This window comes from Heliangelus exortis, chromosome 14 (genome assembly GCF_036169615.1).
Source record: "Heliangelus exortis chromosome 14, bHelExo1.hap1, whole genome shotgun sequence".
NCBI lineage: Eukaryota > Metazoa > Chordata > Aves > Apodiformes > Trochilidae > Heliangelus > Heliangelus exortis.
The window spans coordinates 1146427-1173682 of record NC_092435.1 but is presented as its reverse complement, the minus strand read 5'-3'; the positions used below and the strand labels follow the sequence as shown (position 1 = coordinate 1173682).

The 27256-nt window shown below is 54.1% G+C and overlaps 3 protein-coding genes across 6 annotated transcripts in view; all 3 read right to left on the bottom strand.

Annotated features, from left to right (window-relative positions):
* Window positions 1–212: 212 nt before the first annotated feature.
* Window positions 213–5389, bottom strand: LOC139802639 (protein Wnt-11b-like). Its single transcript, XM_071757961.1, has 5 exons — window positions 5236–5389; window positions 4882–5114; window positions 3898–4175; window positions 2524–2816; window positions 213–1439 (listed from the first exon to the last, which is right to left on the bottom strand). The coding sequence occupies exons 1-5, from the start codon at window positions 5304–5306 to the stop codon at window positions 1265–1267; spliced, it is 1050 nt and encodes a 349-aa protein (XP_071614062.1). The 5' UTR covers window positions 5307–5389; the 3' UTR covers window positions 213–1264.
* Window positions 5390–11502: 6113 nt separating this feature from the next.
* On the bottom strand, window positions 11503–14170 carry LOC139802424 (transforming growth factor beta activator LRRC32-like). Its single transcript, XM_071757591.1, has 2 exons — window positions 14051–14170; window positions 11503–13494 (listed from the first exon to the last, which is right to left on the bottom strand). Exons 1-2 carry the CDS (start codon window positions 14168–14170, stop codon window positions 11566–11568), a joined length of 2049 nt encoding a protein of 682 aa, XP_071613692.1. The 3' UTR covers window positions 11503–11565.
* Window positions 14171–18269: 4099 nt separating this feature from the next.
* Window positions 18270–27256, bottom strand: part of EDA (ectodysplasin A) — a 59740-nt gene continuing 50753 nt past the window's right edge. Inside the window, exons 3-8 of one of the 4 annotated variants that reach the window (XM_071758143.1) lie at window positions 24880–24909; window positions 23994–24173; window positions 23158–23192; window positions 22745–22796; window positions 21305–21435; window positions 18270–19637 (exon numbers count right to left, since the gene is read on the bottom strand). In XM_071758143.1, the coding sequence (XP_071614244.1) occupies window positions 19386–19637; window positions 21305–21435; window positions 22745–22796; window positions 23158–23192; window positions 23994–24173; window positions 24880–24909 (680 nt within the window). In that variant the 3' untranslated portion in view covers window positions 18270–19385. The remainder of the gene's footprint in view (window positions 19638–21304; window positions 21436–22744; window positions 22797–23157; window positions 23193–23993; window positions 24174–24879; window positions 24910–27256) is intronic. The other 3 variants (XM_071758144.1, XM_071758145.1, XM_071758146.1) reach the window with 3 other exon arrangements.

Here is a 27256-nt window from a genome sequence, read left to right as displayed (position 1 = left end):
ACTCTCTCCATGCTTGCCTGGTCCAGCTCCCATTCACCAGGATCAGGAAATTATCCTGGACTGCCTCAGTTTGCAGCAACTGACTCCCAGGAAGGGGGATTCCCTGGGGAGCCAGAGGGAGCAGATGATAGTGACCTCCCAGCAGGTTTGCCTTCCCTGCACAGCAGCTGAGGCTGGCAGATACCTGTAACTAAAGCCAAGCCTGGGCAGAAAGTGTTAAAACAGGTCACAGAACCGAACCACCCCCCTGATTTGTCCAAACACAGGGCTTGAGGCTGTCCTTGCAGCCTGGCTTTCCCTGCAGCCAGCAGAGAGGAGATGGAGGGAGGAGGCTGCCCTAGGAAATGTGCCATGAGGAGGTAGAGTGTAATACATTTATTTAAGAAACCAGAATCCCACTTACATGAAGTACAGAGGCTAAAGGTTCATTCCCAGCTCCCCAGGGCCCTGCAGTCGTGTGCTCTCTCCAGGCCAGAGTGCCAGCACATCTGGTATTAAAGGGGTGGGAGGAGGGGGCTGAAGAATTTAGTGGTGCAAAAAAAAAAGGGGGCAGGAAGGAGACCCCATCAGTGGGCTTCCACCTGCAACAGAAACCCAGAGGGCAGGAGCTGCAGTGCTGCCACAGCTGCTTCCAGCCTTAATAGAAGGCTGGAAGGGGGGGCTTGTCCTGCTGCAGCCTCTGGCACAGCTCCTGTCCCCGGATCTGTCTGCTCTTATCACTCAGAGAGGAAGGTTCATTACTGGGAGAACAGCATCAATCTCCCTGTGGACTGATGGGATCTGTCTCCTGGAGCAATAACTGGTTCTGCCTGTGTCCAAGCCTGGTCTTCATTTCAGAACCTGCAAAGGGCACTGGACCAGTGTTTGCCCCAGAAGAGGAACGTTTGGTGGTGCTGGGTGAGCTGACAGCAGAAACCTGTCCCCAAAGGAGCTGCCCATGACCCCCTCACCTGGAGCAACTTCCTTCCCCTCAGCAACTCTCTCCCCCTTCCCATCCATCACTCCTGGCTTTCAGGCCACCATCAAAAAACTTCTGCAAAGAGACAATGGCAGCTCAGGGTCCCCATTCACCCCTGGAGAAAAGGGCCTGTGCCTGTGGAGTGATAAATGGTTCTTCCCCAGCTGGAGAGGGAGAGCTGGGAGCTCCCCACCCGCTGCAGGAGAGCAGCTCTTTGTCTTGGGCTGGAGAGATGGATCTGAGGTGGCCCCCCGAGTCTCAGGTTTCCCCTCACCTCTCAGCCTGAGGTCTGCCAGGGTCCTGCCCTTATTTACAGACGTGTCTCTCCACCTTCCGAGCACACCTCTTGCACACCACGTAGCAGCACCAGTGGTACTTGCAGTGACACCTCTCCTCCACCTCCTCCGTGTAGGTGTTGTAGCCCCGGCCACAGCACATCAGGTTGCAGCTGTCACTGCCCAGAGAGCTCTTGTTGCACTGCCTGTCAGGAGGAGGACACAGAAGCAGGAGCTGCAGGAGCCCTGCCTGGGCTGGGATGCCAACCACCCCCCTCCCATCACCAGGTGCAGGGCTCTGCTTGCAAACTGGGGGTGCAATCCAACTGGTGTCACTGGGATGGTGTTTGAGCAGCTGTGGCACACTCCATGTCACCCCGGGGACAGGAAATTCCCTGGGCAGCTGAATAGGATCAGGAACTTCTGCTGCTGCTGAATCTAACAGGGGTTGCAAGTCACAGCCCTGGCTCAGCCTTCGAAGGAGGCTTTCCCATCCCTCTAGAAACTCCCCACTGTGCTGCAGTCGCTCCAGAAGGAGAAATCTGGGAAGCACCACAGGCTCCAAGGAATGCTGAACCCTTCTGGTCTCTGGCAGCACCCAAGAGCTTGCAGGGAGAGGTGACATTTTCCTTTCTGATGGACCCTGCCCTGTAGAGTGGGGCTGGCAGCCTCCCAGGGAGGGCCCCCCTTGCCTTTCATAGAATCACAGAATGGGCTGGGTTGGAAGGGACCTCAGAGCTCATCAAGTCCAACCCTTGCTCCACTCCCCCCGTGGTTCCCAGCCCATGGCACTGAGTGCCACATCCAGGCTCTTTTGAAATATCTCCAGGGATGGAGAATCCACCCCTTCCCTGGGCAGCCCATTCCAATGCCTGATCACCCTCTCCAGAAAGAAATTCTTTCTAATGTCCAACCTAAACCTCCCCTGGCACAACTTGAGACCTCTTGTGCCCTCTTGTCTTGCTGAGAGTTGCCTGGGAAAAGAGCCCAACCCCCCCCTGGCTCCAACCTCCTTTCAGGGAGTTGGAGAGAGTGATGAGGTCTCCCCTGAGCCTCCTCTTCTCCAGCCTCAACACCCCCAGCTCCCTCATCCTCTCCTCATAGGATCTGTGCTGGATCCCTTCACCAGCCCAGCTGCCTCCTTTGGCCTCCTTTACCCCTCCACAGCTCCTTGAAAATCCCAGCTGCCTTCCTGCCCTCCTTGGGACTCAGGGATGCAAAGATCCCACGGCAGTGCCTGTCAGTCAGGAGGTGGGAAGCTGCTGGGGTGTGTTTGCAGCAGTTTCTTACCTGTCCTGTGTCCCCAGAGCCCCCAGGTGGGGATTTGGTGTGCAGTAGTCAGGGGAGTTGATGAGATAAACCAGGTCTGTCTGTTTCACTGCCCTGACCTCCACTTCTTTGGGAATCAGCTGCTTCCTGGGCCCCAGGACCCGGTGGGTCACCTTGATGGCTGCCAGGTACTTGGACTTGAGGTCAGAGGCAATGTCCTCCAGGTTTGCCAGCCCCTTCCAGCAGGTCTTCACCGAGCAGGAGCCTGAAACACCGTGGCATTTACACCTGGTATCCAGGGAGTCACTCAGCACCTGCAGAGGACAGGAATTCAGCTGAATTTGCTTTCTTCTGGTACCCACCCTGCCCACCCAGAGCACCCAGGGGAAGCTCCAAGAGGTGCAAGAGCTCTGCTGCCACCTCTGAACGAATATAATGGGGCAACCAAGGCCTCAGTTCCCCCTGAGATAAAAACCCAACCCTTGGGCACCCGGTGGCTGTCCTGGGAAAGTCAGCACACGAGAAGAGAAACCCTGGAAGCTGGGACAGGGCAGGATGGGCCTCAGCTCCCAGGAGAGGGGCAGAGGGAAGTGCTGGGAGTACTGGTGTGAGCTGGTAAAGCCCTGGTGCTGCTCATGGGGGGATGCTTGGGGAGGGACAGCAGTGGGGGATGTCTGCAAAGACCTGACTCCATTTTAACCATTTCTAGCTCCATTTTAACCACTTCTGGCTCAATTTTAACCAGTTCTAGCTCCATTTTAACCACTCCTGCCTCCATTTTAACCATTTCTAGCTCTATTTTAACCACTTCTGGCTCAATTTTAACCTTTTCTAGCTCCGTTTTAACCATTTCTGGCTCAATTTTAACTGGTTCCAGCTCCATTTTAACCACTCCTGCCTCCATTTTAACCATTTATAGCTCTATTTTAATCACTCCTGCCTCCATTTTAACCATTTATAGCTCCATTTTAATCACTCCTGCCTCCGTTTTAACCATTTCTAGCTCCATTTTAACCACTCCTGCCTCCATTTTAACCATTTCTAGCTCTATTTTAACCACTTCTGGCTCAATTTTAACCTTTTCTAGCTCCGTTTTAACCATTTCTGGCTCAATTTTAACTGGTTCTAGCTCCATTTTAACCACTCCTGCCTCCATTTTAACCATTTCTAGTTCTATTTTAACCACTTCTGGCTCAATTTTAACCAGTTCTAGCTCCATTTTAACCATTTCTAGCTCCATTCTAACCACTCCTGCCTCCATTTTAACCATTCCGTTGCCTCCTGACTTTAAGGACAGCATCCCAACAACCTGACCAGGACTCTACCACCCCACCCGAGGCACCTCTGACCCCCCACGCCCCCCCACTGCCGAACTCCCGTGGGTACGGGACCCACCTGCCTCCCCGCAGCACTGTTATGCAAATTCACGGCCTTGAGCGCTTGCGTCCCCAGCTTGAGGGATTTTAAGGGACTGTCGGCAAAAGCAGCGCCCAGCTGGAGGCCGTACCGCAGGTTGTCCCCGCAGCCACCCCATCTGAAATCCGGCCCGGGGACCTCCGAGGGGACGGGGCCGCAGGAGCAGAGGGGAATCTGTCCCGAGGTGCAGGCTTGGGCGATGGAGTGGGTGAGGGCGGCGGCAGCCAGGGCGTAGACGAAGGCGGATTCCCGAGTTCCTGGGGAGAAGAGGGGGAGATGTCCTGCCTTCCTCCCTCCCTCCCGACCCAGCCAAACCTCTCAAAGGTCTCACAATGATAATGAGGGTGGTGGGTTTTATTGTTGGGGTTTTTTTCGGGGTTTTCCCATTTTTTTTTTTTTTTCCCCCCCCCCCCCACACCACTTTTTTCTTCTTTTTTTCTTTTCTTCCCCCCCCCCCCTTTTTTTTTTTTTTTTTTTTTTTTTTTTTTTGTTTTGGGTTTTTTGTTTTTTGTTTTGTTTTTTGTTTTTTGTTTTCTTTTTGTTTTGGTTTTTGGGTTTTTTTTTTCTTTGTTTTCACTTTGTTTTTTTCTTTTCCTTCCAACAGGGTAAACCCAAACCTGCTCTGTATTTTAAGCTGTGCCCCCCATTCCATTGCGCTGCCAGGGAACAGCCTCTCCCCCACCTCTTCCCCCTCCCTTTTATTTATTTTTTTTATTTTTTTCCCTTTTTTTTTTTAACCCTCTGGCAGCTGTATTTGTTTGCAATGGAAGTTACTGGCTGTCATCTCCAGCAGCTCTAAGTGGCACGGGATTAAGAGCAGTGTAATAGCAGCAAATTTCCCCCAAAACACACATTTAAGGCAAAATCAGCCCCCAGCAGCTGAGCAGCAGCACAGCACTTTGCAGCTTGTGCCTGCCTGGGAAGCAAGAGGAGCAGGGGACGAGCAGGCAAAGCATCCTTTACCTTTCAGCAGGTCAGGACCAAAGCTGGGAGCCCGCTGGATGGAGGAGCAGTTCCACCTCATGTCCCCAAAAGTTTTCTGGCAGAGGTTCTTGGTCCGTCGGGCGGCCCGGACGATGCTGCCCATCACCTCCAGGTTCCTCCGGCACATCTGGAACTGGTCCGGGGCCACCAGCCCGGCCAGCAGCCGGCAGTGGTGGCTTTGGTTCCAGGCCACCCCGCTCTCCGTCAGCCCCCTGCGGGGGACAAGGTGGGCGTCCGACAGGGGAGAGGAGAACCCCCCGTACCCCTTCCAGGGACCCAGCGGAGAGGGGGAGCCCCAAAAAGGGGGTATCGGGGGGTGGGGGGGGTACTCACAGCCACTGGATGGCCGCGGAGAGCCCCAGGTGGCAGAGCAGAGCGGCGGTGGTGGCGGTGGGGTGGCCCATGGCCCGGGATGGGGACAGGGATGGGGACAGGGATGGGACCGGTGCCAGGGATGGGGCCGCCCCCTTTTATAGCCGCGGTTCCTGCCCCCCCGGGGAGGAGAACAAAGGCGGTTTCGGTGCCATTCACAGCGGGTTAGGGCCGTGGGAGGGGAGTGGGGAGGAGGGGGGGGTGTCAGAGCTTTGACGGGCTGCAACCAGTTCCAAAACAGCACCTGGGGAGGGATGAAAGGGTGAACCACAACAGGACCTGCCCGATGGGAGCTGGGGGGTTGGCTCTGGAGATGGGGGGATTGGGTCTGGAGATGGGAGCTGGGGGGAGGTTGGGTCTGGAGATGGGGAGTTGGGGGGATTTGGGTCTGGAGATGGGAGCTGGGGGGTTTTGGGTTTGGAGATGGGGAGTTGGGAAGCTTTGGGTCTGGAGATGGGGAGTGGGGGGATTTGGATCTGGAGATGGGAGCTTGGGTGGTTTTGGGATGGGGGTTTTGGGTTTGGAGATAGGGAGTTGGGAAGCTTTGGGTCTAACAGTGGGGATACGAGGGGCTTTGGGTGTGGTGATGGGAACTGGGGGTTTCAGGTCTGGAGAAAGGGATCTGGGGGGCTTTGGGTCTGGCAATAGGGATCTGGGGGGCTTTGGGTCTGTCAGCTCCTCAGACTAAGCATTCAGCTCATACCTCTTCGTGCACCTTCTACACAAGGTGTAGAGATGCTGCACACAGCCCCAGAGCTGGGGTGTTCTCCTTTGGCACCTTCAGGAGAGCCTCTGGGTTCCAAAGCAAAGACATGGAGCTGCTCAGCAGGTACAGCCACATCCTTGTCACTGCCTGGCAGAGAAAGAGAACATTAGTAAAGGATAAGGAGGGGCTGGCACAGGCTGGCAGTAATTTCTGGCTTTTTTTCCTTATTTTCTATGCAAGAAACATTAAAAAAAAAACAAACACATTTTTGATCCATAAAGAGGGCAAGTCTCAGCTGTCTGCCTCCCGTGTCCCTGGGGCCCCAGAAGGCCAGCAGGATGCTGCAATAACCAGAGCTCCAGATGGCTCTGTGTCCACCAGGGCTGTGGACACTGCTCTCACCAGCCTGGAGAGGACCCAGCCAAAGGGCTGAAACGGGCTGAGCGTGGAGAAATCCTGTCCCTGGACACTCATTCCACAGCTCCAGCCCCTTCCTGATGGACCAAGCTGACCCAGGAATGAGGAGAGCAGGAGGGGGCACATGGAAGAGCTCTCAGGATGCAGCCCAGCAGCAGGGTTTGCAGTGCCTGGGTTCAGGGTTCAGGACACCTCTGCTCACCAGCCCTGCAGGCTTGAGAAGCAGCCCTAAAACTGAACGTGTGGTCAGAGCAGGATCTGACCCAGCCTGGGGCTGTCCTTAGCTGTTCAGCACCCCAGACCCCAGCCCATCACAGGCATTGGGCTTTCTGGTGCCTTCAGCACCTCCAGCACCCCAAAGTGCACGGGGGCAGGAGCTAAAGGACTTTGCCTTGGCTCTGGGCCTTCTGGGTCAGGATTAATGCTTTGCTGTGTCCTGCTAATTCCAGGCTCCTGACAACAGCAGAACCAGCTTCCCAGGAGCAGTTTGCCTCCCTGGAGCAAGAACATGAGCTTGAAGTCCACTGACTGTGTGACAGAGAGCCCAGAGGGAAGTTTGGGTACCACTGCACGAGGCTCTTGGCAGGGACCAGTTTACAGCTGGCAGAAGTGATGGAGCCAGGGAAACAGAGCCTGGCTGGCCAGGAGCTGCTTTGGGATGACATTCCCACTGCTCACACGTGCTTGTCACAAGGTGGTGTGTTTCCTTTTGGTTTAGTTTGGTTTTTTACCTCCTGCATCTTTCCCTGCCATACGCAGAAAACCCAAAGTGCAGCCTTGCTGCTGGGGAGTCCTTGAGGAACCAGGTGGGTCGATGCTTCCCACAGTGGGAGGTGACATTTGAGGGACAAGTCCAGCTGACACCAGCTTCCTTTGGAAACAGTTCCATGTTGAAGAGCTCTACTTTGGGCTTTCGTTTTCTCCCCCCCTGTAACACTTCCCTTTTCACTGGAAGGTGCTTTCCCTTTCCAGGACATGCCCGGGTGGTTGGTTAGCACCAACCCCCATCCCCATGACCTCCCTTTGGCATCCCATCACGTGCCCCAACCCCAGGACAAGCAGCTTGAATTGTTGACCTTCCCAAACCACCCCCTTGGGATGAAAAGGCCAAGGTGCATTGTGCTGGAGCAATGGCCCATGAGGAAGGGTCCTGCCAGCAAAGCCCTGAGGTCGCTCCCAAGTCCCAGAGAGAGTCACAAGGGGCTTAATTAAAGGGCAGAGAGAAAAGAGATGCTGCATTCAGTGGCCCTGCAATCAGCTGGCTCCCCTCCCCTTCACCTCCCTCTCCCTGCTGCCTGGGCTCTGACACCAAAGGGCTCTGAACTTCCAGCAAGCTCCTGTCAGCTGAGGGATGAACTTTTCAGCCCAGAGCAGGAAAGATTCAGGATAAAAGCAAATTTGCCAGGCTGCTCATCAGGGCACACAGCTTGGCTGTCTCTGCAGAGGGCACCTGGAGGTCAGCAAGCAGCATCCACGGATTCCTGCCCTGCTCTGGACATCTCTCTGGCTGCATTGCCACGGGCTGGATGTGGGACTGTCCCATCACTGTTGGGCTGGGACTCACTGGTTTAGGGCAAGAGGAGGATTTTCTCACTCCACTTGGTTCTTAGAAAATTGTCCCTGCTTGATTCAGGGTGGGAGATACTTTCCTGGCTCTGGAAAGCAGAGTTGGGGAGGGCAAGGGATAATCCAAGCCTGTAGTCCCTAAACACCAAACCTCACGTTTTGGTGTTTGTCTCCAAAATAAAGACTAAGCTGATCAAAATAACAAGTCTGCCTCTTTTTACAGGCTAAGGGAGCAATGAGGACACCCTCTCCTCTAGCACATGCTGCTCCCAACCTCTGCACACCAAGCACCAGGTACAGGAGAGTCCCCCAGCACCTGCCCAGGGCCTGCCCCGAGGTCTTCAGCCCAACTCAGCTCTTCCCTCATCATCCCAAGGTCTCCTCCAGCATCCCTCTTACCTAAGGAACCTGCTTTTTGTTTGGTTCCTGTGGTACCTGGAGCCTGGTGCTGCTGTCCCATGGAAGATCCAACCCTCTGGCTCCGGTCCCAGGTGGCACAAGGCAGAGCTGCTCCACCAGGCTGCTCCCACACCTCTGCCTCGGGAAATCCCAAAACTGGGACCGGGGACTGTGGCTCTGCACCTGCCTGGGGATCCAGGCTGTGAAATGGGAGCATCTTGGGGACACTGGGAGCAGGGCTGGCTGTGCCCATCCCAGAGCAGGCTCTGCAGCACACCGGGCTGGGGGGGATCCAGCTGCAGAACATCTCTCAGCATCTGCACCCCCAGCCCAGCAGGGATGCTGCGGGAGAGGGGTTGGAAAGCAGGGGAGACCCTTGGGGGCTGCATTTCCCCATCTGCCCCCTGACAAAGTCCCCTCTGGGGGAAGGTCTGCAGGCTGGAGGGCTGGTGGCAGTCCCAGGCTCCACCAGAGAGGAAGAAAGTGCCACAAATAACAGCCCTGACCTCAGTGAGGAGGCTGGAAATAGCTGCTGGGGAGTTCTGTTGAGTCAGAGAGCAGGGGCTGTGGCAGGGACAGATAATGGCAGCAGTGGTGACACAGCCCTACAGAGGGGGGGACGTGAGGGCTGGTGTCCCAGAGGTGACACACGAGGACAAACCACAGCCACCAGCTCCTTCTGCCACCCCAAAGCTGCAGAGCAGATGCCAGGTTAGGCAGGAGCAGGAAAATCCACCCTGGGCACGGGGTGAGGACAGGGGCTGAGCAGCACACACTGCACGGGAGCAGGAAAAAACCCCAGAGAAATGATACCTGCAGCATCCTGAGGTCAGGCAGCCAGGGAGCAGCACAGTCTGCAGCTCAGGAAGAAGATGAAGCTCTGGTTCTTCTCTCCATGGAGAACAAAACAAAACAAATAAAAAAAAAAAAAATAAAAAAGGGAAAAAAAATCCAATGAAGAAGTCCTCGAAGTCAAGTTAGTAGCAGGCAAGGTAATTTCCACATGAGTTAGCAGAACAGCTAATTGGAAATTTTTGATAAAATCTGTTTTTCTTTGAAAACTGCAGATCCAGGGAAATGTGAAGGCTTTCCACTGGAAAGAATGAGTTTTGCTGGATTTCTCAACTAGTTCTCTAGAAACTTTGGAACTGGTCACACTATTTCAACCACTACTGCCTTTTTTTTTTTTTTTTTTTTTTTTTTTTTTTAAACCTGAAATTTATACTCCTCCTGCCTTACGGCTGGACACAAAATTAAACATTTTTTGCATCACTGCTTTATTTGTTTCCAACGTCAATATTCTATGGGTCTTTCACCCTCATTTTGATGAAGAAAAAAAAAGCTTGAGATGCCACGACATCCCTGGGATAAGGCAAGAATTTCTGCTAGACCATGGGAAGTTTGGGTTGAGGAACAACCCTGGTCCTACCTCTCTGTCCCCTGTGCCAGGACCATCCTTGGGTTTTCCAGGTTTTCCTGTCTCCTTTGAAGCTCACCAGCAAATCCAGCAGCTCTTTTCCATCCCTCCTGCCCCATGCTCCATGTGTCCCTGGGAGCTTTCCCTGCAGGATGAAACCAATACTGGGGATCTTCCTCCTTTTTTTTTTTTATTTTTACATTTTTTTTTTAGCATGCTTTAGCAGGTGCTGTAATCCCCCAGAGAAAACTTCAGGCATCAGGGACAACCTGTCCTGGGATGCCCTGGGCCATGCTGAGGCACAGAGCATCAGATCAAAGGGAAACTGAGGCAGGGATGGAAATATGAGGCCAACAAAGGCACTGGGGGGTCCCTTGGGAGATGGGTGCCCACCACGAGCTGTACAACAAATTCACAGCAAAACCACCAGAAGCTTGAGAGGGGAAAAAAGGAGAAAGGTTCCGTGACTGGGATTCTGGGTGACTTCCCAGCCCTCTCAGTCCCTCAGGCTCTCAGCCAGCAGGTGTGTGGACGAGCAGGAAATCCCAGGAATCCCAGAGTGGAACCAAAGAGATGTGAAAGGGAAGGGGTTTCATTGCAGCCTGATGTCCCCTCCTCCCCAGAGCTGTCCCCATGTCCCCAGGGGCTGCTGGCCTGGCACCCAGGACAGGGACAGCAGAGCAGGAGCATCCCAGGACAGCCACCACCATCCCACCCAGCACCTTCTCCTGCCCTCCCTAGCCAGGATCCCAGCTCCCCAGAACAAACACAAAGATGCTCTGAGGTGTCAAAGACACCAAGAACAAACTCTGTCAACACTCACCCTGGGACGGAAATGGAGCTGAATCCAGCTGGAATGTCCTGAGCCCACCCGGAGGAGCTGCTCCCTGGCAGAGCAGGAGATTGGATTTTCCTCTCTCCTTCCCACCACCTCCATGGCTGAGCACAGGGCTGAGTCCTCCCCTGCACCCACAGCTCTCTCGGGGGTCATTTTCAACCCTCCCAGCTCCACAGCAGGGCTCAGGAGGCAGCTGGGCAGGGAAAGGCAGCAGAGGGGTGGGAAGGAGCCAGCAGAACCTCTCCCCTAACTCTGTAACCATCCAGCCTTGCAGGGCTGGGCTGGGAAAAGCCTTTGGGAGAAGGAGCTGGAGCTGGAGCTGGAGCTGGAGCTGGAGCTGGAGCTGGAGCTGGAGCTGGAGCTGGAGCAGGAGTAGGAGCAGGAATAGGAGTAGGAATAGGAGTAGGAATAGGAGTAGGAGCTGGAGCTAGAGCTGGAGAAGGAGAAGGAGAAGGAGAAGGAGAAGGAGAAGGAGAAGGAGAAGGAGAAGGAGAAGGAGAAGGAGAAGGAGGAGCTGATCTCAGGAGCTGGAGCTGCTGAAGAGGTGGGGAGGGGCTGCTGGGCAAGCTCAGGAACTCCCAGGTGGCACCAATGGGGAGAGCTGGGGTGGGTTCAGAAGGGGCCAGATCAATGCACCCAGCCCAGGATTCGGTTTCCTGAGCTGGGTGAGGAGAAGGTGGGCTGGGGGGGCAGGAAACCCACCCCTAGCACCTTCCAGACTGTTTCATTTCTTGTGGGGAACTGAGCAGATGGGGACATCTTCCTCCTGAAGAAGGAAAGGTGACCCAGAGAACACCTCTGCCAACCCAGAGCTCAGCACCAACCACATTCCCGTGAGCAAAGCACAAAGGAGGAGACAGGAGAGAGTCTAAAATACACTAATATTACACATTTATTAATAATAATGAGTTCTGACCATCAGTGCAGTTCCTGCTGCCCATGGCTGGGCTACACTTTGGTGACACTGTCTGCTGGCTTCACCTGGGCAGGTTCCTCTCGTTTGGGACACTGGGGGAAGACCCCCACCCTCATTCTGTGGAGCCCCACGGGCCCTGACAGCTTCTGCCCCTTCCTCAGGAGGCACCAAGCCCCGGAGCTGAGGATGAAAAGGCTGAGCACAGCCAGGAGCACAGCCAGGGAGCTGCTGCCCTGAGGACGTGGGCAAAGCCACCAAGGACTGCTGCTTATCCGGGCTGAGAAGTTCCTGCTCTCATCCTGGTAGGTGCAGAGGGTTTGGTCCAGGTCCCTGACACCCACCCCAGAGCCCTGCAGCGTGTCCAGCCAGGCCAGGGAGCAGCAGCTGAAGGGGTTGCCAGCGATGGCCACGTCCCTCAGGCTCTGGGGCCAGCTGGCCAGTGCTGGCTTCTCCAAGGTCTGCAGGAGGTTGTCACGCAGGTCCAGGCTTTCCAGCGGGGAGCAGAAGAGCCCTGAGGGCAAAAAACTCAAACGGTTTCCTGCGAGGTCCAAGGCTGTGAGCACAGGCAGGCAGGGGAGCTCTGCCTCGCTGTTGTCCATCCCGTTGCCGCTCAGGGAGAGTTTCCGCAGGGAGAATTCCAACCCCCCCAGGGCTTCCCGAGGGACAGACAAGTCCCGGTTCCCCGAGAGGTCCAGGGAGAGCAGCGAGGTCTGGTGGAAGGCGTAGGGCTGCAGCCTGGTCAGGTTGTTCCTGCTGAGGCTCAGGTGCTTTAGGTGAGAGATGCCGTAGAAGGGGGTGCAGGTGCCCCCGGGGGCTGGAGGCTGAGATTCCCCTCCCGGGTGGCTCCCGTGGCCCTGACAAGGCTGGAGGCTGTTGGAGCCCAGGTCCAGAGCTTCCAGCAGAGGCAGGGAATCGAACAGCCAAGGGGGCAACAGGCGGATGGCGTTGCCGTGGAGATCCAAGCAGCGCACGGGGAGCGCAGCGCGGCTCAGCCCATCCCCGGCCACCTCCCGGAGACAGTTCCTGGCCAGGCTGAGGCTGCGCAGGGAGCTCAGGCTGCGGAAGAAGGGAACGGGGAACACCTGCAGATGGTTATAGCTGAGGTCCAGGTCAGCCAGACGTGTCAGCCCGGCGTGCCAGGTCCCACGGAACCTCCCCATCTCCTCGTAGTGAAGCACAAAGTCCCCCGGGTGGCGTGAGCCTGGGAGCAGGGAGGCAATGAGGTTGTTGGAGAGGTTGAGGTGTGTGAGATGATGGGCTCTGGGGAGCTCTGGGAAGCAGAGGAGTCTGTTATGGCTCAAGTCGAGCACTTGGAGCAGGTAGGGCTCAGCTCCATCCTCCGAGCTGAAGAGCTCCAGAGCGTTGTGGCTCAGGTTTAAAACTCGCAGGTGCCTCAGGCTGAAGCCAGAAACACAGTGGAGGGAATTCAAAGCCAAGTTCACCACCTCCAGCTCTCCCAGAGCCTCAAAAGCCCCCTCCTCGATCTCCATGATGTAGTTATTGCTGAGGTCGAGCTGGCGCAGCCTGGGGGTGCTCCAGAAGATCTCGGCTGGGAGTTTGCTCATCCTGTTCCCAGAGAGATGGAGGCTCCTCAGCCCGGTGAGGTTGGTGATGAACCAGGCTGCCATGTGGCTCTCCAGGCTGTTTGCTGACAGGTCCAGGACCTGGATGCTCCTCAGCAGCTGGAGGGCTCTCCCGTTGGCATGGTAGTTGTGGTCCAGGTGGTTGGAGCCCAGGAGCAGAGTGTGCAGCTGGGGCAGCTGAGCCAGGCTGAGGTCTGACACAGCTTCCAGCTGGTTGGAGCCCAGGTCCAGGTACTCCAGCTGCCCAAACCCTTGCATGGAGTCGCTGGTCAGGTTCTGGATGAAGTTGTTGGAGAGCTCCAGGTACTTCACTCCTTGCCCAGGCACCTCTGGGAAGCTTTGCAGGCCAACTCCTGTGCAAGACACCTTCACGGGGCTCTGCTGGGAGACAGGAGAAGCTCTCAGCATCGGGGGGGCTGCAAACCACAGCTCCAGCTGAGCAAACTGCCCCAATTGGGTGTGAAGTACAGGATGGCAGGGGCCCAAACCACCTGAAGCTGCTGCTCTGTCATAAAACCTGTCCCCAAGGGCAAGGTGGCCTTTCTGAGACACTGCTGAGCTGTTTTCTGGTGGTGCAAGGAGAAGGCTCAAGCTTTTGGCTCCCCAAGACCATTCCAGAGCATCCCTGTCCTGTCTGGGAGCAGGAAGGGCACCATCCTCATGGGCTACACCTTCCATCTCCCTCCAAACTGGTTTCCTTTGCCAGTTTGGAGCCTGGACGTGAAGCAGCTGGTTTCTGTCCCCATTTTTGTGGTGACAGGGGGACAGAAACCACCTGCTCCCCATCCAGGCTCCCATCTGCCTCATGAAGAAGATCCATGGCAGTGGTCTGAATCCCCATGGGACCCTGCTCTCCATCCTGCCTCTTGGCAAACATCTCCAGCATGGTCCCAGTGACCCTGCTGCCCAGGAGGTGGTGGGGATGCAGCCTTACCTGCTGGCACAGGGAGGGCTTGGGCCTCTCCTCCTCCTTGGACTGGGCTTGGAGGACAGAAGGGAGCAGGCAGAGCAGCAAACATCCTTTGGGAGCCAGCAGATGTTCCAACAGGAGCATCTTGGGTGCTGCCAGCCCCATCCTGCTCCCCCTGGGCTCTGTGTAAATGAGCTTCAGGATGGGATGGGGAAAGGAGATAAAGGCTGTGGGTGCTGGCAGCTACGGAAGTGGGAAAAGCAAGACCTAAGGTTGCAGGGGGGGTCTGGAGGGGGTGGGGAAAAATGGTGCAGAAAGCCAGAAGGAAAGGAAAGAGAAAGAGTGGGACAGGGAGGAGACAAAGCTGCACCTGGTGGGGACAGCTCAGGTGTGGATTGAATGCCAGGAGGCAGAGGTGGTACCAAGGAAAGCTGAGAGGTTCGGGGGGAATTTCCCTACCTGGAGCTGCTCTTCCTCCAACTTCTGCCCTGTCCCAGCTCCCCCAGGCTGCTGGGGACACCAGGAGCAGCTGACCAGGGCTCCTCATCCATCCTGATTCCCAAATTCCCGTCCCCAAATTCCCCTCCCAGCCCCACCAGGGGGACTCCTGCATCCCCCTCCTCTTTCTCTTCCAACTCTTCCATGCCTGGAGGTTGCTGTGTCCCCTCCTCACCCCAGGAAGGACCCAGATGGCAGCTCCAGGTGGTATCTGAGCACCCTTTGCTGCACCCAACCCACAGGGACTTTTTTTCTTTTTTTTTTTTTTTTTTTTTTTTTTTCAGTGACATCTCCATGTCCTCGTGCCACCCAGCAGTGACACCCTCCCTGGGACATCTCCTGCATGGGGCACTCTGCAAAACACAAATTTTGGGGGCTTGGGCCCACAGTGGACAGGTGTGGACAGTTTCCTTCCCATCCAAAGGAGCTGCTCCCCAGGGTGTGTTTTGCTGTCGAGCTGTTGCTCTAGTCCTAGATGTGGCTGGCAGGAAAAAAAAAAAAAAGGTAATTATGGGTAGAAAACATGAAGAAATATGCATCCCCCCCCCCCCCAGATCTGCCCCCAGCTCTCCCAGCAGCTGTGGGGGTGAGGAGCTCTTTGTCCCCTCTGAAAAGAGCTTCAGCCCGGTGTCACCAGCCAGGGCATGGTGACAAAGCCTCTCTGGTGGCCAGGGCATGGTGACAAAGCCTCTCTGGTGGCCAGGGGGGGTTATCTGGGAGCAACCCCCCCCCCCCAGGTGTGTTGGGAGGCGTGGGGGGGACATCACATCTGTGCAGATGTGGGATGCTTGGAGCCAGGGAAGCACCGACCTCCGGATGAACCTCAGCTCCCCCAGCCCTGAAAGAGGAAGGGAGGAACCAGCACACCAGGGATTCCAGCCCCAAGCCTGGCACCTCCTGGCCCGGGGAACCCCAGCCCTCTCCTCCCTGCCTCCTGGATTGCTGGGCACGGGTCTGCAGAGCAGGCAGGGCGATGAAATCAGCTGAAAGTCCCCGATTTTTGGTCAGGGACTTCCCTGGAGAATCCCTGGGTGTTTGCATCCCGAGGCTGTGAACTCCCTGGGCAGGAGTGGGGTGAGGAACCAGGAGAGGTGTCCCACAGACACCCCCAGGTTCTCCATGCCCTGTGCCCACCAGCAGCACCACGGGGATGGGCAGAGCCTCAGTTTCCCTCCTGCCAGCCACAGGGCACCCCCTGCTCCTCACCACCCTGGGTACAGGGGGATGCCCTGCATCCCACCCCCCAAATAATCCCAATAATCCTATCCCACCTTTTCTTATCTTTTTCTCTCAAATCTCGCTGTTGCACAGAGCAGAAAGTAATGAAACAAATCTCATTTCTCTGTGTGCTCTGAGAACAGGCTGGGTTCTGCTGCACAAAAATCAGCACCACTCCCCATGAGCACCCCCATTAGACCCTGGTTAAGTCTTTCCTACAGAGGCTTTTTACATCTGCATTTTGCATCCCAGGAGAGGTCTGCAAAGGAACAAGAGGAATAACCAGAGGGGCTGCAGGGAGGGGATTGAAGCCCCCACCCCCTGTTAAGGAGGTGGAAAAGCACCTGGGTACCCACACACCCCAACCCCAAGCTCCTGCCCAGCAGGGATCACCCTGAGGCTCTTTTCCTCTCCAGGGACCCTCCTGGTTTGGCCTGGGGAAGGAAATCCCACCCGGGACACTGAGATCAGGAAAACCAAAAAAGCTTTATTTGCAAAGAAAATACTGACAATTTACATAAACTTACATCCTAATTTATATACATTATGTATATTTTATATACAGATAGTGTCTTGGATAAGGATGTCGAAGCACAAACAGCAGGGAGACCACAACCTGGGTGGGGAAGGTGCTGGAGGGACTCAAAGGCTGAGCAGTTTGGGGGAGGCTGCAGCCTTTCCTGGAGAGAATCCCTCCTTCCAAGGGGCCCTGAACACATCTGGAGGTGGCTTCCCCAGAAACTGTCCCTGTAGAGAGGAGCTTGGGAGGGAGGAGGGCTGGGGGTGATGTGTTCTGGACCCAGGGCTGAGCAGCAGAGAAAGGGGCTGGGGGGCAGGAGAGCTGCTGGAGGGGAAGGTTGGCACAGGGGAAGCCAAGGGGGAATGGGGTTTGTGTCCCCCATCTCAGGTAGGCAGAGGTTTGCCTCGGGGAAATGCTCCTTTCTGGGCCAGAGGAGGAGCTGAGAGACATCAAAACACAAAGACAGCAAGGGGAAAAGCTGCAGCAAAGCCCTGACCCCTTGCTAACATCCTCCTGCTGCTCCTCCCAAGCCTTCTTCACTCCAGACAAGGGGAAGAGGCCCTGCAGATGTTGGGACAACCCCTGGGGAGCTGCACTGTCCCCCATCAGTGACCAAAACTTGGTGCTAGAGGGGCCCAAGGGTTTCAGGTACCCAGACCCTGCAGGGCTGCTGGTGACCAGCCCAGCCACCACGGGGATGGACACAGCTCTGGGTACCAGGGGTGACCCCCAGCCAGGTATTCCCTGCTCCCCATCACCCCCTCTCCAGCTCAGCCACACCAACCTCACACACCAGTGCACCACCAGCACCCAAACCGGACCCTGAACACCTCCCAGGGCCAGAACTGCTGCCTCCTGCTCCCCTCCTGCAGCCCAGGACTGGAACCTGGCAGGGAAGCAGATGACAGATCCTGCTGGGGGGGCACAAGGGATGCCAACCCCATCCCTCACCCCCTCCCCAGCCGCTGCCCTCTGGATTCCTGCCCCTCAGCCTTGCTGCCATTCTAAAGCAATCCTGTTAATGGTTTGCTTCATGTTCTCACCATCCACAGCTGTCCTGATTCATTCCTGTCAGAGGAACACGTCCCCCTTAACCCATTTTAAAGGAAACAAACCACAAAGAGGAGCCGAGTGCCCCCGAGGCTCTTGCTGGGCCAAGACGTGAAGGCTGGAAAAGGAGGAGAACATCTTGAAAAAGAGCTAGCAGGCCATTTTTCATGCAGCTGCTTTCCAAACTGCACGCCTCCTGTGAATAGCCAGCCTCCTGCCAAGGCCGGGTGCCCCCCAGAAATATTTATCTCCCAATAACTGCAATACTTGGCAAGTGAGATCACTCCAGGGGATGGGGAGAAGCCAAGAATGCTTCAGCCAGGAGGGACCCTCCCAGGGTCACATCAGTCACTGGGACTCAGCTGCTCCCTGCAGGTGATCACCAAAACCAACCTCAGCTTGGAGCCCTCACTTCGGGATGTTGGCTACAGAGGCTGAAACTCCAGTCCCCTCCTTAGCAATTAAAGAGAAAAAAAAAAAAACAAAAAACACAACAAAAAAAAACCCTAAAAAACCCCAAACCATGCTCCCAACCCAGTTAAAAGAAAACCAAACCCCAACACCCCAGCACAAGCAAGGCAGGACACAAAAGAGCAATTAACACTTCAGCCTCTTCCCCAGCCCCAGCACATCCTCTGGCTCTGGGTCTCCCCAGCTGAGGGGAGGTACTGGGAGAGAGTTGCTCAAGAAGCCAAAAGAAACAATAGTGTCCCAGCTCCTCTATTAGTCACCAGAAATCGAGTTATGACTAGACTCAGCAGGGCTCAGAGAAAAGAAAAAGTGGTGACTTCATGCTGGACCAGACTTTTTACATATAATTATTATTAATTTTTTTTTTTTTTTTTTTTTTTTTTTTTTTTTGCTACAGACTCCATCACCACTTATTAGAGCATCTTAGGTAGAAGGGTGCCAAAAGGAAAGGGGTGTGAGGGAAGGAGGCTAAAAACCACATCTGAAAGCAGGGCAGTTGCTATTAAAACAGAAAAAAAAAAAAAAAGTAAAAATAAAAAAAAATTCCTGTTTGAATATTTTATTCTTAAACATGACAAACTTCTTCAGAGTGTTTTCACAAGTACTTGTGTCTGCTCTACGGGGCTCGGTGGAGCCTGTAGAAAAGTGTTCTGGTTTGCAAGTTCATTAAAAAGACCAAAAACAAAAAACCAAAACCCACAACAAAACCCAAAAAACAATATTCCCCCAGGATAAAAAAAAAAAAAAAACAAACCAAAAAAAACCAATCAGCCCCCAGCCCCCCCAGAACCCCCCGACTGCTGTGACAGCAGCAGTACTTTGGGGACAGGAATACCTCTGGGGTGCTGGCAGGAGCTGGAACCAGTGCCCAGCATCATCTCCTTTGGTCCTCGCTGGGCTGGGCAGGCACCTTCCCAGCTGCTCATCCTCCTCCTCCTCCTCTCCAGAGCCTTCATCCTCCTGGGGCAGTCAGTCCCTGCTGGGGCAGCCCTGCTCCCCAGCTCCAGGCACCGGCAGCTCTGTGCCCGCCCAGCTCCTGAGCACGGCTGTAAACACCGCTGCCCCCTCCCCTCTCCTGCTTCCCCAGGGGGGATGTGGGGAAGCAGAAAGCCCTCTGCCCACCCTGCTGAGCCTGCAGGAGAGGCTGCCCGGGACAGCAGGGCTGGGACTCTGCCTTCTCCCTCCAGTGCCTGGGATGCTCTTTGCTAGTGCAACAGGAGAGCAGAGGGACCCCCCAATCCCCACGAGCCTGGTGTGAAGATCACACAGCAGAGATCAGTGCAGTAATACTTGAAATACTGAGACAAGGCAGACAGACAACAGCCTTTCTTCCTCACAAAACACTTTTTTTTTTGTTTGTTTTGCTTTTTTTTTTTTTTTTTTTTTTTTTTTTTCCCCCCCCCCCAACTAGCTTTGGGATCCAAGTCTCCAGGCGAGTCAACAGAAGGCAGCTGTGCTTCCTGCATTCACATATAGGAATAAATAGCTCTGGATCAGTTTTTTTTCTTTATGGCTGGATTACAGAACCCCTGCAATACTGATACACTTATGAACAGCAGCACTGTGCAGTTCTGTCAGCATCCTTGGACGTCCCCAGTTCATCTAGGATGCTGGAGCATCCCCTAGGCGTATGGCCCCAAAGAAAGTCGTGTGCTTGCTCATGTTGATGGAGATGTCAGCGTGGACCATTTTCACAGCAATCTTCTGCCTGGCCTTGAGGAGGCAGACCCCAGCTGTGTAGCAGGTATTGAAGTTGGTCTTGCCAGTCTCAATACTCCGAGTGCATTGCAGAAAGGGCTTCTCGTCCACCACCACCTCATAACTGGCAAAATCTGTGAAGTTTATGTAGTATACCTGATGTGAAGCAGGAAGAAGAAAGATGTCAGGGGGTGTAGTTGTGCACCAGGAACAAGTTCACATGCCTTCCAGTGTCAGTATACACGTTCCCTCCACTAGCAGTGCACTCCTTGGCTCCGGGACACCTATGCTGACTTGTTCAGGGCAGAAAGAGCCCCAGGCCAACCAGCCATGAGGAGACTCTGGATTCCACTTCATGCAAGAGTCTGTGAACCCAAGGCTCTCAGGCTGAGCTACAGATCCTCACGTTAGACCCTGCTTAGCAGAGCAGCAACCACAAACCTGCAGAGGCCCAGGCACAACACCCTGCAGCTGACCCTCTCTGCAAGGGGCAGCTTTTCACCCAACAAACACAGATTTTTGAACTGCAGTCCTCTTTCACTTACCTGCCAAGTCCTGCTTTCTGGGTCCCTCCTTTAGTGATGACATCAAAAATGCCCTAAGATGTGCTGGGAGTTGCCACCTTTGTCACTGGGCTGGAGGTGCTTTGGAAGGCAGAGGTTCTCCCAGGGGGGACCCTCTCCCACCCTCCCCAGCTCGGGAGGAAATGATCTCCTAAAATCCCCAGGACTCCATCACTCCTTGCTTAACCCACACCCCAGTTCTGCAGAACTCCAAGATGCCTGGGAGAGCCCTGCCCAAAGAGGAGCCAGTCCCAGGGAGCTGCTTCTTCCCAGCAGAAGAAACCCAGAGGTTCTGGAAGCATCTCCTGGTTCTGCTGAAACACCCCCTGAGCACAGAACCTACACAGGACTGAGTACCCCTTTTCCTTGATGGGGTCAGAGACCCAACGTGGGGGTCAGCAATGAGCACTAAAGCACCTGGGAAACAATTCTACTGAACTGGTAGAGTTATTTTTCTGGCCCCATCCAAACCAGACTTTAAGTCCCAGAACACAAAGGGGGCTACAAGGAAGAAGGAGACTCCCTGCTTCCAAGGAATCCCATGGACAAGCCCAGGGGCATTGGGCACAAGTGGCTCCTGGGGAGATTCTGATTGAACACAAGAGGAAAGACACCAGAATGGTGTCCCAGGGGAAGTGGTGGATTCCCCCACTTTGGAAAGTTTGAAGTCTCAGCTCGAGAGGGTGCTGGGACATCTCAAATAAACACTGATATTAGAAGGGTTGGGCCCAATGATCCTCGGGGTCCCTTCCAACCTGACATTCTGTGATTCTGTGAAGAAGGTAGAGGCAAAATGGGAGTCAGCTGGGCTGGAGTCTGTCCCAGCCAGGGCCAAGAGTCCTACCCTTACAAAGAGTGACACAGCTTCCCAAGGACCATCCAGTTGTTAGGGTTTTACACCTCCCCTAAAGCCCAGAGCCCTGCATCCTGCTGGGCCCCTTCTTCTGCAAGGAGGGTTGGATGGGACTGCACAGGCAACACAGAAGATTAAAAAAAAGTAACAACAAAAAAAAGGCATTGGTGGCACGTGTGCTCTGCCCAGGGTGTCCTGGTAACTCCTCTCTTGTCCCGGCAAAAGGAGCAACCTTGGACTTGGGGACTCTTAAGGTTTTCCTGTGACACCCATCTCCTCCCGGAGCACCAAGTGGTTACAAGGACAGACAAGTTGTGGCATTTGGCAGGTGTCTGGAGCCCTCTCGTGGTTCATGCAAGGCTTCCACCGGAACACAAGAATAGGAGTTAGCCTAGGACCGTACTCACTTCTACCTGACTATAGATGAAGTAGGTGCCGTCCACCAGTACCTCCAGCTCCCCGCTGCGGGCATGCAGCTTAAACACCTTGGGGTTCATGGTGATGCGAGACCAATCATTGAGCACTCCACCTGAAAGATCTCAGTATGAGAAAACGGCGGTCACTCAGTACCCGTCAGAAGGAAATGCCTGGGAGCACAGAAATACAGTGACATTGCAATGACAGACACCACGGGGACACCCACCCACCCACCCACCCACCCAGCTCCCACAGACAAGGGGCTTGGGGAGAAAAACCCAGGATTAAAGGCTATGGGGGCTCGGGCTCCTCTCCAGAGCCAGTGACACCATCCCTGGTGTCTATCCACCTCTTCTCTTCAGCCCACAGCACAACTGACCTCCAGCCCCACTTGTCCTCTCAGAAGTGCCTCTCCTCACCTCCCCACCCACAGCTCCTGCTCATCCCCGGTGCTGGGGGGCTGCCCAGCCCACATCACCCCAGGTATGGGGCAGGAGTTGGTGGACAAGGCTCCTGCAGCCCTGTCCCTGCTGCACCAACCCTTGGGAGCATCACCAAACCCTTGGGAACATCACCAACCCTTGGGAACATCACCAGCCCTTGGGAGCTCCACCAATCCATGGGAGCTCCACCAACTCTTGGGACATCACCAACCCTCAGGAGCATCACCAACACTCGGGAGCATCACCAATCCTTGGGAGCATCATCAAACCCTTGGGAGCATCACCGACCCTTGGGAGCTCCACCAACTCTTGGGAACATCACCAACCCTTGGGAACATCACCAACCCTTGGGAGCATCACCAACCCTTGGGAACATCACCAACCCTCAGGAGCATCATCAAACCCTTGGGAACATCACCAACCCTTGGGAGCTCCACCAACCCTTGGGAACATCACCAACCCTTGGGAGCTCCACCAACCCTTGGGAACATCACCAACCCTTGGGAACATCACCAACCTTTGGGAACATCACCAACCTTTGGGAGCTCCACCAATCCTGGGGAGCTCCACCAACCCTCTGGAGCATCACCAACCCTTGGGAGCTCCACCAACCCTTGGAGGTGCAGCCCTCTAGGTCTGGGACAGGGGTAGGAGCACCAGGGTTGCTGCCCATGCTCCCTGGGGAGGTGCAGATGGTAACTCAGGCTGGGACAAACCCTCTCCAGCCCAGCCAGGCATGGTGGGCAGGGAGGCAGCAGTGAGTGAGCCCCAGCTGCTGGCAAGGAGAGCAGAACTTGAGCAGAAATTGGCTATGGATCTGGGAAGGAAGGAGGAGAGCAAAAAGCTGCCTGTGGACATGAAATGGCTCAGGGACCTGGGTTATAGGATGGACCTAGACCCAGATACCAGGCTACAGGGGCAGGATGGGCTGAGTTGGGTTTTTTGGCTTTTTTTTTCCAGTGACTGCCAATATCATGAGATCCTTACCATTCTTCACTTGGATTGCAGAGCCTTGGCCTTGAAGGTGAACCACAGCTGGCTGCAAAGGAGATCAGAGGGATGGAAAATTAACAGGAAGCATTTTAGGGTCACTCAACACCCCTCCCCAGCCCTGGACAACAGCCCTCCAAGGTCATGAATGCTTTTCACAAACCAAGAAAGAAGATCTGAGCAGCTGACTACAACATGTATTGGAGAAAAGGCAAAGGGGCCAAGAATATTTCTTTTCAGCAATAAAAGGGTGAGCTCAGGCAGGATTTAGCACAGGCAGGAAGGGGTGAGGGTTGTTTCTTTTTTCAGAGCTATCCCAGCAAACACAGCACCATGAAACACAGCCAGGAGCAGTGACAGAGCCAGCCACAGTGGGGGGGTTTGCCCATGGAAGTAGAAGATCAACCAACCTGGATGTCTCTGGAGCCAGCCTTGTCTGTGGCACCTGCAAAATAGGATTTCCCATCACTGGGGAGCAAGCTTGGAAGAGCTGCAGTGAACACTCCTACAAACCAAACTTCTCTCACCCCATAATCACCATTAAACCCCATTTTGGGTTTTTTTTTGGGTGCATTAGAAGGGGCTGGCTCAGTAGGTCAAAAGAGGTTCTCCTGCCTCTCTCTGCCCTGGTGAGGCCACATCTGGAATATTGTGTCCAGTTCTGGGCCCCTCAGTCCCAGAAGGACTGGGAACTGCTGGAGAGAGCCCAGTGCAGACCAAGATGCTGAAGGGACTGGAACATCCCTCAGTGATCTTTTGAGGTCCCTTCCAACCCCTAACTTTGTGATTTTGACCAGAAGGACAGCGACAGCTTAATGTGAGAAATCACAGAAGAAATGAGCCCTCCTCCTTTTGCCTTTTTTTTTTTTTTTTTTTTTTTTTTTGCCAGTTTGGGTGCCCAGAAATGGGTCCCCATCAGACATCAGCGTGATGCTTCAAAGCAACCAAGGCTCTGAAGGTCTTTGCTCCTCCTCCTCTCCATCCTCTCCCACCAGATACCACCTCACCCATGGCATCCAGAGCTGCTGGGCTCCTAGCCCAGCCCCCAGGGCTGCAGAACATCTGCTGCTGCTCTCCTGGGTGCAGGGACAAGCCCCTGCATCACCCCAGTGCCACACAAGGATGCTGGCACCACCGGGGTGGGATCCTGCACCTTCTGCAGATGGAAAGCTGGAGTTGGGTTCTGGGGTTTTTGTGGTGTTTGCACCTCCTGCTCTGAGCAGGGCAAGGGACAAAGGGATTTTACCTGAGGGTCCCTGCAGTCCAGGTGGTCCCTGAGGGCCCGGGGGGCCGGGGGGGCCGGGTGGTCCCATCACGGTTGTGCCGGGAATGCCCGGGATGCCAGGAATGCCAGGGGGACCCTGGGGCCCAGGAGGACCTGGTGGCCCTTGGGGACCATTGGGCCCTGGAGGACCAGCCTTTTTCCCTGAAAAACAGGAGGAAAAACGTTAGGTCCTCCACACATCCTCGGGATGGTCTTTGCCTACAGGAAAACCCTGGGAATGAGGAGGTTGGGGATGGTTTGTGGTCAGCTGGAGGGACAAGGGGAAGCACCCACCCAACCCCCTGGAGCTGGGGTCATGCACCCCCAGGACAATGGTGCTGGCAGGGCACCACCAAAAAAACCCAACCCAACCCAAAATTAAATGTGATAATACCATAAAATTCAGAGTGTGCTCTCCAGGGCTACAGCTGGATGCAATCCAGCTCCACGAGAGCCTCCAGGATTGCTCCCAACACCACAGTCATCATTTCTTGTTAGCTGGGCTTGTTCAACCCAGGGTTAGGGTTTCAGAGTTTTATTGGGACAAACTTCTCCACCATAAAACTTTATGCTGCTTTTGAGAGTAAATATTCCAGTTTTGGGGTTTTTTTTCATTTTTTTTTTCCCACAGAAATAGAAACGAAGCTTCTACCCATGGCTCAGCCTCCCAGCTGTCAATTCTGAGTTTGTATCCAAGAATGAAAAGGGATTTGGTGGAGCACAGGCAGGCAGAGGGGGTTGGGATGATGGGCTGGAACCCCCTCAGTGCCTGGAGTGCTGATGGGTTCTGGTTCAAGTTGGGCAAAGAGAATTCATAACCAGGTGCTACAGGCACAGAAAGGAAAAGGAAATCAAAACTCAAACTTACCCTTTTTCTTGTTTTTAACTGAACTTGAGCCTACAAAGAAAAAAGAAGAAAAACTTGTGAAATTCCATGATTATTTCACCTAAGAAAGCCCTGATTGACACCCACCCCCACCCACCTAGAGGGTGCCTCTCCAGAGCTGGAACAAAACCAGTAAGACACCTCAAACCTCCAGGCTGCAGGAATCCCAAGACTCAGCAGAACCCCTTTAAAAGCACCATCCCTAGGCAGCAGATTATTTTTCAAGTGGACAACCCAAATACTTGTGAGCCAAGTTGCTGAAAAATCATCATGAAAATCCTAAAAAAAGCCCAAAGCAAAGAATTAGAACAAAGTGGCTTGTCCAGACAATGGGAACACACAAAGGGGAAATACTGAAAGCTGAAGCAAAGCTGAAGAGCTACATGACTTTTTGAGCAGAAGATAAAGTGTGAAACACGTCCCATTGCTTCCTCAAAAGTTCATCAGGGATGGGAACGAACTGCAAAAATCCCCAAATATTTCTTTGCTGTTCATTGGTGAAATCCCCCCAAGAGCTGGGTCTAAGCATGCACTGAGGTCTGAAATCACCTTGAACTCAGCTTTGCTTATAATGAATGGGAAGCAGTGAGGTTGCAGTGCTAGAGGAAGACAAATCTGTACCAGTTAGTACAAAAGTGCCACGTTGCCATGGCTGGTTAGAGGAAAGATGAGGAAAGGAGCAGAGAAATACCACCCCAGTAGTGCCTTTTCAAGAGGAACAGTAATTTGCCTACATTCTGCTGTGGGGTCATGGGAAAGTTAAGGTGTTATCCTTATAATCTATTATATCTGCAAATTCACTGTTATTTTAATAATCCATATATTCACAGTATTAAACTACAGAGACTGGACAAGACATTGGTTTCCAACGTTCCAAGTCCCAGTATCTCACTGGGGAGCAGCCCCAAAGCCACCCAGCACTTCCACCACTGCCAGAGGAGCCACAAAACCCTTTTCTGTTTGGCAGGTTCTCTTTTTGCCTTTTCTGAGCTCCCCCGATGCAGAATTTTGGTTGGAAAAGCCCTTTCAGATCCTCGAGTCCAACTGCTAACCCAGCATTGCCAAGGCAACCAGTAACCCACAGGTTACCAGTAACCCACATCCCTCAGCACAGCATCTCCAGGGCTTGGGAACCTCCCCAGGGCTGGGGATTCAAGCTGTGGTCACACTGTTCACCTCCACCACCCTCAGCTTGGGCACCAGCTGGTTAAAAAAAACCAAACCAAAACAACAAACCAACAAATTGTCTGGGGGATGTCATTTAAAAAAAAAAAAAAAAAAAGCAACCCAAGGCAGCAAGTGAAGAGGGAGTGCTGTGTATGTGTCTCTGCAGAGCTGGGAGTCACGAGAGTTTATTTCATGTTATATATATCACACCATTAGTGCTATAACCAGAGTGAAAGTACAAATAGCTGCGGCCAGCCAGACACATTTGAAAGGGATGGAACCAATTAGGTTCAAAGATGAATGGGGAGGAATGAGAACCACATGGGACATCAGTGTTCACAGTCCATATTACAACACACGCATCTGTCCCAGGCACGGCAGAGAGAGATGTTAGGGCTCTGCAAGGCAAGCTCTCAACAAACACAAAATACTTCTGACATGAAAAAAAAAAAAACCCAAAAAAAACCCCAACCCCAACAAACCAAAAACCAGGATTATTAAGCCTCGGGAGCTTCTGGGCCTCTGGGGTTTGCATCTGTTCATCTCCCAATAGGAGGGGGTGGATAATTTAATTGGAGCACGGAGACATAAGGTTCATCCCATCCACCAGCAGACAGGATTTGCCTCAGTTTTGCCCAAAATGGTAAAGTGATTGGCTCTTTCTCACTTTAGTTTAAAATGGTAACAAAGCCTCTTGCTGACTTTGAGAAGCCACCCAAACCTCAGATCTATGTTCAGTGCAAAAGGAGCTGAACCCCGGGGCCTGAGAACTTGATTTGATGCCCTCAGGTGATGAGAGCAGAGAACTCCTTCCTGCCATGCTCTTCTGAGGCTACACCCCAATCTTTCAGAAACAAAGCTGCTTCAGTGCTGGGTGTGACCTGCTGGTTGTTACCTGATGGAGCAGTCACATACCTACAAGTCAGGCAGGCATAAGCCCTCCCTAGAGCCTCCTCCTACCCCACTCATCCCACCTCCCCATCCCACTCCTCCTGCAGAGAGACTCCAAGCCTTTCCCACCACCCATCTTTATTGGGATTCATGGAGGCCACTAAATGACTTGTTTGCAAGGAAGGTTCCATGAGAAGAAAGCTTTTTCTCACTCCAAAGTGCAGCCCACAGGCACAGACACATCCCATTCCTCTATGGGATCCAAATCCAAGCTCCAGGAGGATACCCACTGCTGCTCCAG

Bases quoted from the DNA above. Each gene is read 5' to 3' on its own strand.
- LOC139802639 (XM_071757961.1), bottom strand. From the start codon at position 5,306: ATGGGCCACCCCACCGCCACCACCGCCGCTCTGCTCTGCCACCTGGGG. The intron at 5,115-5,235 runs GTGAGTACCCCC...TGTCCCCCGCAG, and splicing joins TCCGCGGCCATCCAGTGGCT to GGGGCTGACGGAGAGCGGGG. The intron at 4,176-4,881 runs GTAAAGGATGCT...TCTTCTCCCCAG, and splicing joins TGGTCCTGACCTGCTGAAAG to GAACTCGGGAATCCGCCTTC.
- LOC139802424 (XM_071757591.1), bottom strand. From the start codon at position 14,170: ATGCTCCTGTTGGAACATCTGCTGGCTCCCAAAGGATGTTTGCTGCTC. The intron at 13,495-14,050 runs GTAAGGCTGCAT...GTCTCCCAGCAG, and splicing joins AGCCCTCCCTGTGCCAGCAG to AGCCCCGTGAAGGTGTCTTG.